Here is a 12,064-nt window from a genome sequence, read left to right on the forward strand (position 1 = left end):
TAACCAATGCAACTATGAGTACTGAGACTCCAGCACAAATAGCGATTGCGTTTTAAGTAAGGTGAAGTAGCAAATTGTGTACACGGGAACCTCACCTTCAAAGGATATACAGCTAAGCGATACCGCCAGTACGGTCACACAATAGGACACAATCCTCCCAAATGCCAAAAGGTCCTAATCTGTATAACGAGAAGAAATGAGGGCTACTGTCTAAATCAGGCAAGTTATTACACCATGAACGAAAAATCCCGAGGTTGCTATGGCAAAAGTCAAACTCACATGATAACACACGCTTGAATCTGCGCCAATCTGGGTCAGAGTCAGACACGTGTGTGTGCCTGCCTGATCCCCCTTTGGAGCAAAGAGGAGAGAGGAAAGACACGGTGCATCAGAACCGCACAAAACAATAAGTTGTGCTTTAAGGTAAATGGCTACAAGAGTACCACTATGGCTGTGAAAACAAGGGACTTACTATAGTTGGGCGAAATGCTGGAATCTTGGCAGCTCCAATTCAATCCGGGAGTGAGAACGGAGCCACCCAGAAGTCCATAAATGGACGCTCGTTGGAAAACAACTAGCACGTGTCCGCAGAAGCTTACGGCGATCGTGAACACACAAGCTGGGAAAAAATATACTGAGTGTGCCATTGTTGTAACTTGGAATGTTCCTCTTGCCCTTTCCCCATTTCCCCCTCTCCTCCCCAACACTTTGGTACAGTCCGTTCTGACAGCTCGGCGCTTGCTATCGAATGTTGACATAGCAGCCGAGTCCCGTGTTGACAAGCTGGCGGCATCGTTAAAGTTTCTACCTAATAAATTAAAGCAATCAAACTACCCACATCGTTTCATCTTTACTACATTTTATGGCGACGAGGTGAGGAGACTGTGCCAGGGACAGTGGTTGCCGTCCTCCTGGAGTGAATTTATTGCTTGTCGACAGAAGATTAACGGAGTCCACGGTGATCAGCGGATGAGAGCTAAGTGATACAACTGTAGTGATTACACGCGTAAATAACTGACTACATATGAATATTGTGAAGGAGTTACTGTGAATATTTTGACTCGGGAGAAAGCGAGTATGAGAGGACGCTGCGTGAAAGTACGGAAGGATTTATGTAGAAGGAGGTTTACTCGTGTGTCAGGTCGGGCACAGGTGGTGTTTGATCGCTTATTAGAGTGGCGTCGAGGGAAAATAATAAACGGACTGAAGCGGCGCATTGTTGTGTAAGAAAAGCAGCGAGGCAAGGGGCTGACTTGCAGAGTTTTATGACTGACTTTCTACACATGCGCTGCGCCATTGTCACCTCACGGCGCACAGATCTACGCTCGCTCTGGAGACACGTCTCCCTGGTTGTAACAGCTATGCAAGCCTAGCGCGATTAGTAGCAGGCTCCCAGCCGAAGGAATAGCGGTCTCCAAGACGAATTTTCCCCTAATCCTAGCGGTCTCAGCATTCTGTTAAGGAATCCAGGCAGTACTTTTCTAATGTAAGGAAAATTAGGAGGAAGCATAACGACTTTACCTTAGCAGCCATCCAAGGGACAATCTCTCCACAAGCAGCTCCACCCTCACAGGAACTCTCTCCACGAAGACTTCTCCACAGGAAGTTCCCGCCAACAAGGGGAGGGGGCTTGCTCTTCCATTGGTTACTCTGACTAGAATCAGGGGTAAAAGAAAGGAGACTATCGAACCAATAGTGGGGTTTGCAGAAGTAATATCCATGTGTAGGAAACTGTGCTATTGTTATGGGAAAATGGTAGTTTTACAGGCCTGTTCGTAGGTGAAATTTTATTCTGTGTACTCCTCTTCAGATTCAAGCAATCATCTCTCCACTTTCTCTTCTTTTATAAGTGAATTGGAACTTAAAGGCAGTTCATGGCAATGGCTGGCGCAGGCATGAGTCAGCCTCCACCTTTCCTCAATGAATTAGGAGAACCAGTTATTCCCTGGAAGAGGTGGGAAGGCATATTTAAATCTTATCTCATTGCCATAGGAGGTAGTAATTATTCAAATATACGGAAGCAACACATACTACTCCACAATTTAGGCACACATGGGAGGAAAATATATGAAGATATTACTGGGAGGTTGGTGGAGGATGATCAAGAGGAAGTAGTGGAGGGAATCAATGTCTATGAGAGCACATTAAGGGAGTTGGAGTCACACTTCAAGGAAAAAATGAATGTGGTGATGGAAAGACATAAGTTTAAGAGGGTGCAGAAGAGTGAGGAGAGGGTGAGTGCTTACATAGCAGTGTTGAGAGGCTTATCAGCCACATGTGAATTTGGGCAACTCACAGACTCATTGATTAGAGATCAACTTGTGAGATGCACCAACGATACAAAGACACAAGAGGAATTGCTCACCAAGAACCCTAACTTAGAGGAAGCAATCAATATAGTTAAGGGCCTGGAACACACCGCGTGGTGTATGAGGGAAATGAAACCACAGGAGGGGACAAACAAAGAGAGGGCGGAAAACAAGACCCACACTGAGGGAGAAACCATTTGTAAAGTAGGGGACAAGAGTAAAGGGATGGTTCGCAGTAAGACTAGCACTATGGTGTGTTTTAAATGTGGTAGTCCCAATCACTTGGCCAACAATTGGAAGTGTCCGGCGAGAAATGTACAATGTAGGAAGTGTAACAGGTGGTGGAACTACTCCAAAGTGTATAAGGCACCAAGCAAAGCAGTACATGCCATAGAGGAGTCCCCAAAGGAAGAGGCGGGGAGAAATCTTATATTTTCCAAGTGGGGGAGGAGGATGAAAATAATGATGATAACTATCCCAAATGTGATGGTTTACTTGATGGTGTAAAGTTCAGTATGTATGCTGATTCATGTTCACCCTACACATTGGTAGACAAAAGTGTGTTTGAGGAAAAATGTGCTAATCATCCTGTTAAAATGATGCAAGCTGATATCAGCCCAAGGGGTACAACAAGGGAAGAATCCCATTAGAGGGCAAAATGTGCTAATCATCCTGTTAAAATGATGCAAGCTGATATCAGCCCAAGGGGTACAACAAGGGAAGAATCCCATTAGAGGGCATGGTGACGATGAGAATTTCATTTAAGGACAGGCACACAGTGGGGAAAGTGTATGTATCCACTAGCGGCTCGACTCTGTTGGGCTGGAAGCATCAGAAGGAGTTGGGAATGAAGTTAAACCCGAACAACAAGGAACAGGTGTTACTTATCAACCCTGCAGGCATAGCGGGGGACCTCAACGAAGAGTTTAAGGAGGTATTTAGCGAAAAGTTAGGTGTATTTAAGAACTATATGCACAGGATTATTCTTAAGGGGGGGCAGTACCCGTGGTACACAAGACTAGATCCATACCATTGCGAATGAGAGAACCACTCCAGCAAGAACTCCACAGGTTGGTTAGTCAGGGAGTTATTGTGGAAATTGAGAGTTCAGCATGGTTGGCCCCGATTGTGATCACGGCAAAGGATGGGGGAAACAGCATAAGACTCTGTGTGGACCTGAGAGATCTAAACGCCAACATCCTGGTAGACAGGTTTCCCCTTCCCCGAATCAGTGAAATGTTAAGCACAATCCGGGGGGCCAAGTATTTCAGTGTATTGGACCTGTCCTCTGCATACTACCAAATTAAGCTACATCCAGATTCGCAAATCCTAACGGCATTCACCACCCCATTTGGCAACTTCAAGTTTCAGCGTATGCCATTTGGTTTAGCGTCAGCGGCCGCGGCCTTCCAACGAGTCATGCAACATGTGCTGAAAGACTGCAAGAACACGATATGTTTCCAAGATGACATTCTGATCTACGGCGGAAGTGATGAAGAACACAATGAGATGGCAAGGAAGGTGCTAGAGAGGTTGAAAGAGGTCGGGTTCACCACCAAACCAAGCAAGTGCAAGCTTGGGGTATGCTCGGTGGACTACCTTGGACACACCTTATCGGAGGAAGGCATCAAGCCAAAGTGCGACTTGGTCAGAGCAGTGAGAGACGCTCCCACGCCAAATAACAAAGAGGACATACTATCGTTCTTAGGTCTTGCAGAGTACATGGCTAAATTTATCAAGGACTTTGCCATGGTTTCGCAGCCCCTTAGAGAATTGATCAAGAAAGACAGTGTTTTTGCATGGGGGAAGGAACAAGAGATGTCCATGAAAAGCATAAAGAAGGCGATCATTGAAGCCCCATTTATAGGCAAATTCACCCCGAATGGAGACACCATCATCTCGACTGATGCCAGCAACAGAGGAATCGGGGCCACATTGGCGCAAAGAGAGGGGAACAAAGTCAAAGTTGTGGCTTTTGCATCAAGAACCCTCACTTCATCGGAAACAAACTATTCAACCTTTGAAAAAGAGGCACTAGCAGTCTACTGGGCCATCCGACACTACAAGTTCTTCATCTGGGGAATACCCTTCGAAGTACAGACTGACCATAAACCTCTGGTCTCACTATTTACTAAGAAGGACATGGAAAGCATGACGCCCCGCATAGCTAAATGGGCTGTGGAACTGCAAGCCTACAATTTCAGAGTTACCTACATCCCAGGGCAACAAAATAGAGTTGCAGATTTCCTATCAAGAGCACCAGCCGGTGGGGAAGAGGAGGTTGAAGAGTTGAATGGTGACTCAATCCTGGAGGTGAGCCTAGCTGCGGTGGAAAAGAATGCATGGGTAACCCAGATAGAACAAGATGAAGTACTGAAGAAAGTGAAGAAACATATCCTCACGGGATGGCCAAAGAAATGCAAGGATATGGAGACCGAGATCCAACCGTACTGGAATGTGCGGGAAGATCTATCAGTTGAAGGAAATTTTATACTCAAGTCCGGGAAGCTGGTCCCGCCGGAAACTTTAAGGAGCCAGATCGTGGAAATAGCGCACGAAGGTCACCTGGGCCGTAGTTTAAGCAAAGCTAGACTATGTATGGACTACTGGTTTCCAGCAATGGACAGTGAGATGGAGGACAAAGTGAGGGACTGCTATGCATGCAGCTTGAGTGACAAGTCTAAAGTCACTAGACGAGCACTATTGTCACCGGTGGAAGTTCCCAATGTTTCATGGGACAAGTTAGGCTTCGACATAGCCGGGCCCATCCATGGCAAAGGGCCCCAGGATTGGTACTTACTGGTTCTGGTGGATTACTATTCAAGCTGGATAACCTGCAAGATCGTCCACAAGGTGAACACAAAGTCGATCATTGAGTTCCTGAAAGAGGTGTTCTCGAGAGAAGGAATCCCTTTAACACTGGTCACGGACAATGGGGTACAGTTGATCTCTGAAGAGATGAAGGAATTTCTGAAAGACTGCTCCATAGCTCATATCCGCACGCCACTGTATTGCCCCAAGGCAAATGGCAAGGTGGAAAGAGTAAACCGCATGTTGAAAGAGTGCATGCAATTGGCAAACTAGGCTGGGGAGAACATCGAGGAGGCAATAAGAGACATGCTATGGGCATATCACACAACGCCAAAGTCCACTACTGGATGCACTCCATTCGAGTTGCTGAGAGGGAGGAAAGCTGGAACGAAGCTGACCCCCAATTGGATGGGAAGAAAGCAAATAGAAGAGACTGATCCAGAAGAGATCAAGAGGAGGATCGAAACCAATCAAGGGAAATACAAGAAATGGTACGACAAGAAGTGGGGAGTCAAGGAGAGAGAATTCCAGTAAGGACAAAATGTCTACGTCAGGAAACCGGAAAGACTAAGGAAAGGGGGTGACAAGTTTTATGCCCCCAGTACTATCAGAATGCCAAAAAGGACCCTGTGGTCATGGAGGATGGAAAACTATGGAGCCATGATCGGGTGGTGCCCGCAGGGGGGGAAGAAACTAGGTCAGGCACAAGAAGGATGGAGGGTGGAGACATCAACAGAGGTGACAGACAGGACAGGAAGAGTGATAGACCTAGGATCTCCCCACACTGGCACAAACAATACATAATGAGATAGTGATCTGCAATGTGAACATAAAGTGTGTTTGAGTTACTGAGGGTCTTCTGCGAAAGACCACTGGCCTAGATTATGGGTGGGGAGTTTTCCTTCCTGCCTCCACCCCTGCCATTCCGGTTCCTTCCTTTCCACTTTCCCTTCCTTTCTTTTCCCCTAGGGAGGATGATGGGTTGTAACTTGGAATGTTCCTCTTGCCCTTTCCCCGTTTCCCCCTCTCCTCCCCAACACTTTGGTACAGTCCGTTCTGACAGCTCGGCGCTTGCTATCGAATGTTGACATAGCAGCCGAGTCCCGTGTTGACTAGCTGGCGGCATCGTTAAGGTTTCTACCTAATAAATTAAAGTAATCAAACTACCCACATCGTTTCATCTTTACTACAGCCATCCTAGCCGCGCAGACAAATGTGCGGTGCCCGATTGGAATATAGTTCAAAGAAAAAAAGATTCGATCGCTACAGAAAAAAAACTCATTTGTTGTGCAATAATGGCAAAAGGGGTATCAAGCATATCGAGTGGAGTGTATCTGCACACCTAATGTGCCCAAAATCTCATGACGAAAATTACATAGAGTCATGTTGAGATGTTGTAAAAAAAACTCATATTTCGCGAACCACAAAAAATTAGAACTAATCTATAGTATGGCATGATGAAGCGCGATGGAAAACATCTAGAACGCGTCCAATGAGAATAACTGAGAACGTGATCACAGAAGTGAGTTATGAGTTCTGTGTGTGAAATCGAAGCCGCGCAAAAATGTAAGCAGTGCCTAATTGGTTGTATAGTAGAAGAGTTACTCTCATGAGGAATATAAAATAGAGTCAGGATGAGGTGTATGCAGAAATAAGATACTATTCATTTAAGAACCACAAATATTCAAAATGTCCTTCACTGTGGTACGGTAAAGCACATTGCATGCACATAAATCTGAAAGGCGAGAATGTCCTCAAAAAATGAATCCAAGGAGAATGATTTCAAGAGAGAACAGGTGTGGAAAGGAGGGTGGCAAGAAAAGCCAAAAGTAGATTCCCATTCATTGAGTCATAATATACATAATGCTGACAACTGATCAATCAATTCGGTACTGGTGAAAGAAAATTAATACATAAATACATGGCGTGTGTGCCACCAACAAAATAACACAAATAACAAACAAACACAAGTTTAACAGGGGAAATGTGCATCTATGCTGATAGAACTGTGCACAGACCCCAAAGTCATTGCTGGTGCGCCACAATTCAACACTCATGACCTGTTATGTGGCATATTCAGAGAGCATTACTGAACGTAGTAGTTAGTGTCGGAGTTTATAACTTATACTCCAAACTATCGAAGCAAAGTGCATGTTTTCATTACAACACATATTCATAGGCAACATTAAGACAAAATGCATGGCCATACTAATTGGAATATGTTCTTAATCACCCAAATAATATTGCATCTCAGAATCGCAGTTGAGACCATGTTCTACTGTGTGTAGACACATAATCCACATGGCTTCTGTTCGTCTCAGATGTAACTCTCTATTGCCCCCACGTGGACTGGGGTCTATGGATTCAATTCTAAAAAAAGTTAATTCCTTGCGGATGCCTTGTGCGGTACATAATGCAGCATGTGTCGCTACAGGATATCTCACATCCTGAGGGTGTAGAGCCCTCACATGGTCACCAATTCTGTCTTTTAGTGGCCTGATGGTGCTGCCCACATATTGTCTCCCACATTTGCATTCAATTATGTATAGAACAAATCTAGTAGTACAGTTAATGTTAGATCTTATCACATATGATTTCTTGTTGAAACTGTTGAACATTTTAAATTTATGTTTAGCCCACTTGCAGACACCACAGCATCCACATTTGTGGAAACCAATGGTGTGGGGCGTAAGCCAAGTTTGTGTTCCGCAAATTTTGGGAACTGTGGGGCTTAGTCTGGTTCGTAGTGTTCTTCCACGTCTAAAAGTGATCTGGGGACGATTAGTGATAAAACCGGCCAAGGAGCTGTCCGCCAGTAAATTACCCCAGTGTTTTTTGAGACTCCTTCGGAGGGTGTGGCTGAGGTCATTAAAGTCTGTGATCATACGAACCATTTGGTCACTGGTTTTGGATGTATTCTTATTCTGTAAGGTATCCTCTCTTCTCACACTAGAGATTCTATTCTCAGCTCTTTTGAGATGATCAGAAGTATAACCCCTTCTCTGGAATCTTGTTCTCATGTCCTTGATGCTGTCCCGAAATTCAGTACCTTCGCTGCAGTTATGTCTGGCTCTAATGTGTTCTCCATATGAAATGGATATGATTTGATGTGTGGGGCAGTGACTATCTGCATGTAAGACAGATTTGCAGGAGGTACTTTTCCGAAATAGACGACTGATAAGTTTCTCATCCTTGATATACAGTTCGATGTCTAGAAAATTGATAGTGGTCTTGCTACACTCCATAGTGAATTGCATACCATAGTCATTGGTGTTAAGGTAGGTGCTGAACTGTTCTAATTCTGATTGGGTACCTGACCACAGTAGCAAACAATCGTCAATGTACCTGCCCCAAAAGATGATGTGATCAATCCATAGTGCTCCCTTGGTACCCCAGATCCAACCATTTTCCAGACAACCCATAAACAAATTGGCAAATGAGGGGGAACATTTTGACCCCATCTCTACACCTCTTGTTTGCTTGTACTACCTGTTCTCAAACAGAAAGAAGTTATTGTGGCGAATGAGGTGCATCATGGTAATTTTCATTTCATTGTGTAACCACTGGGCAGCTGGTCGATTGTTCAGTAGTCGTGTTACTGCATGTAGGCCTAGTTCTGGTTGGATATTGGTATAAAGGGATACCACATCGAAGATTGCTAAGATCATTCCCGGCTGCCTCTGTAAGTCCGCAAGAAGACTCAATATATGTTTGGAATCCTAAATGTAGGAAGCCAAGTTGCATACTATTGGACCTAGAAAGAGGTCAAAATACTCAGACAGTTTCTCTGTAGGGCCACCAATGCCCAACACTATTGGTCTGCTGTTGGAAAGTGCAGATGCTTATGAATTTTAGGCAAAGTATAGAGGCATGGGTAAGTAGGTCTGAAAACATTTAAGTAGGCATATTTGTCGTCATCAAGAAGGCCTTTAGTGTGCCGTTCTGAGAGGTGTTTCTTGATCAGAGTGCCCAGGGGTCCCATAGGGTTGTGGTTGATTGGTTCATAACATGTATCATCATTAAATTGGGACATGATCTCTTTGTTGTAGTCCGCCTTGTTCATGATAACTACATTCCCCCCTTTGTCTGCTTCTCTGATCAATATGTCATTGTCCTCGCTTAAGGTTCTAAGAGCCTGTCTTTTCCCTGGTTCAAGTTTGTCCTGATAAAATCTTTTGATAGGGGTATGTTGTAGTCCTTGTCATTTAGGTCCTCTAGAACCCGTTTCTAGAAAGTGTCTATAGCATTGACCCCTGGGAGGGTGGGTGTCCACCTCGATTTAATTTTGAGACCATTGGATATAGAAATATCCATGTCTATGTCCAGTTCCTCAATGAGACCTACCATAGTGTAAGGAGATTCCTCTACATCAGTGAGGGAAAGTAAAGGTTTAGTTGCCTGTATGTCCTGTATGCTTGGAACACCATACACATTACCCATCATAGTATTGGTGACTTTTTTATTGGCAGCAGGATTACAAGCAAAAATTTTTTTCCATTTAGGTCCTCTTATGAATTTAAACAGGTCTACCTTCAGATTACAGATGTTACCCGATTCTCATGGGTTAAAACTTTACTCAATAAGGAAATCATTTCATTAGTGAGGTCTTTGGAGGAGAGGGTGATCACCTGCACACTAATTTCAGGTGTGTCTACTTGCTCCTCTCGTTGCCTGATCTGAATTTCTTTACAGAAACCTGTTTAGCTGCAGGGAAACCCCTTATGAAGCAAGTTGGAAAAGGCTTGGTGTGCTATCAAACACATAAAGCGTTGATGGAGAATACCTGGAGAAGACAGCACATACAAATGTGCCATTGGCTTCTTAATAGCCTTCTTATCTTGCTCCATGATTTCAAAGAGTTCATAACATGGATGAATGTAGATACAATGTGTACTACAGTAATATGGTGAGTAACCATCTCCTAATCTGTAAACTCCATCAGCTTAACAATGACCTACATGTGTTCACATGCTCACGTTTGACCTCTACCTTTATTGGTACACTAATATGGCTAGATACACCAAGGGCCAGATGTAAGAAGATATTTTCTGTTCAAAAACCCAGCGATTAAAAAAGTCCACTGGATTTGCGTCCACAAAACATCTTATAAACAATTTTTGTTGGAAAACGTTTTCTGACTCGTAAAATGAGTTTTGCGCCTATACCGAATCACAATTTGGAAGAAGTTTTAAAAGGGCAGGCGCTCCAAATGGCGATTCGGTATGCAATGTACCAATGGTTTGCATCAGCAATTCCAATTACAAACTATTGATCAGTTATCAAAATCCTAAAGGAGGTGGTAACTGATTAGCAAAAGAGAGGGAGGTCCCATGGGAGCCTTTTCCCCTTTGGGAATCTTGTTGGCAACCCCAGGGGATTTAAGCAGTGATCCCAGGACACTGATGTTTTTTCAAAATAGAAACTGGCTTGTTTCTGGAACACAGCTGCTTTAATAAACATCCATTTTAAAATGCAAAGACAGGGATAGTGGTTCGTTGTCCTTGTAGGCCACAGTTACAGGGGGTCACCATTGTGGGTGGTCTAATTAATATTAATTAGGCAGGTCGTTCAGCCATTACCTGCCAATGGTGATTTTGCAGTGTTCCCCATTAGTACATAGGTCATTTTGCATCACTTTGAAAAAAATTATTGAACATTGGCAACCACTTCTTGTGAACGGACTACGAGTACATCTGGCCTCTGGTTCTGTATGGGACCAGTGTGCTGTGGTGCTGTCTGCACCATGCTATGTGCAATGCTACTTTAATAGATATCACAATTTACAACGAATTCACTGCTGCAAGTAATTGATGGATTTGGGGAACCTATTGCATATACAGAAAAATAACAATACCTTTTCTTATAGGGATTCAGTGCTATTGAAAACCGGAAATTGGACGAAGAAACTTGAAGTAAAAAGAGCTACTAAATCAGAGGACCTAAGTGTAAACCTTATTAGTTCCGAATACGGTATGTCTGCTGCTGTGAATAGTAGCTGTACTGTGTAAAAACATTTTAAGTACATTTAATCAATGAACAACTTCACCCACACGTCTAAGCATTTCAGTGACATGTGTAATAATACATTCCATTACCACATATATTGAATATTGATTTGCCTATAATTTACACCAGCTATCTTTTACTCTATTGTCATCCTCTCCCAATATGTTTCCAAATAAAATAAGAAAACAATTAACTCTTCATTTTAGAGCATTCGCAGTGTACTATTAGCAACACACATACTCTATCTGTTCCACTTGCATTGGTTCATATCCACTTATCATAATATATACAAAGTGCCCTCATTTATAAGGGGCTTTTAAGGATGGGACAGCAAGAGGCGCAAAGGAAACTGGAAATTAACAAAACGGATTTGGTCTTTGCTTCGTATATGCACATATACACTCACACACAGTAATACAGGCTCACCCTTTCACTCAAACAACTGTCATACAAGCTCCCATACTAACAATACTTCTGATGACAAAGACATGGCACCATTGATTTTACCCTGCATTGCATTCCATTTTAACTAGTCAACTCAAAGAATGCCTAGTGTTGAAGGTGCTGCCTTACTCCAGTCGATTGCAGTTATTAAACTAGCAATAAGGTATGTTTAGTTGAATACATATGACTTTAGTTTGTTGAGAGAATGTTTATCATAAGGTAGTCTTCAAGAGCCAAATGTGACCATTGAAGTCCTACAAAAAACTTCATAACGACCTGCTGAGAACATAACACTTCTCTTAGTTTTATAGGAAACGTTTCAACAGTGTTAGAGTCTCAACCACGTTAGAGCAATAATACCAATTGAATATCAGATGTCCACTCCTGCTCCAGGTCGGTGTTCTCATAGGAACAATGAGCAGAGTTAAAAGTCAATTTGGGATTCCCCTTCTCCTGTATCACAATTTTACCGAAAGGCGGGTTTCGTCTGCCTT

At 43.4% G+C, this 12,064-nt stretch overlaps 1 protein-coding gene across 1 annotated transcript in view; it reads left to right on the plus strand.

The window, feature by feature from the left end:
• The window catches only part of HFM1 (helicase for meiosis 1), a 2,890,879-nt gene that overhangs the window by 2,017,560 nt on the left and 861,255 nt on the right, over window positions 1-12,064 (plus strand). The window contains exon 28 of the mRNA XM_086925623.1: window positions 10,987-11,090. Within this exon, the coding sequence (XP_086781749.1) occupies window positions 10,987-11,090 (104 nt within the window). The remainder of the gene's footprint in view (window positions 1-10,986; window positions 11,091-12,064) is intronic.

The sequence above is a fragment of the Lissotriton vulgaris genome, chromosome 1_1 (genome assembly GCF_964263255.1).
Source record: "Lissotriton vulgaris chromosome 1_1, aLisVul1.2, whole genome shotgun sequence".
Lineage (NCBI taxonomy): Eukaryota > Metazoa > Chordata > Amphibia > Caudata > Salamandridae > Lissotriton > Lissotriton vulgaris.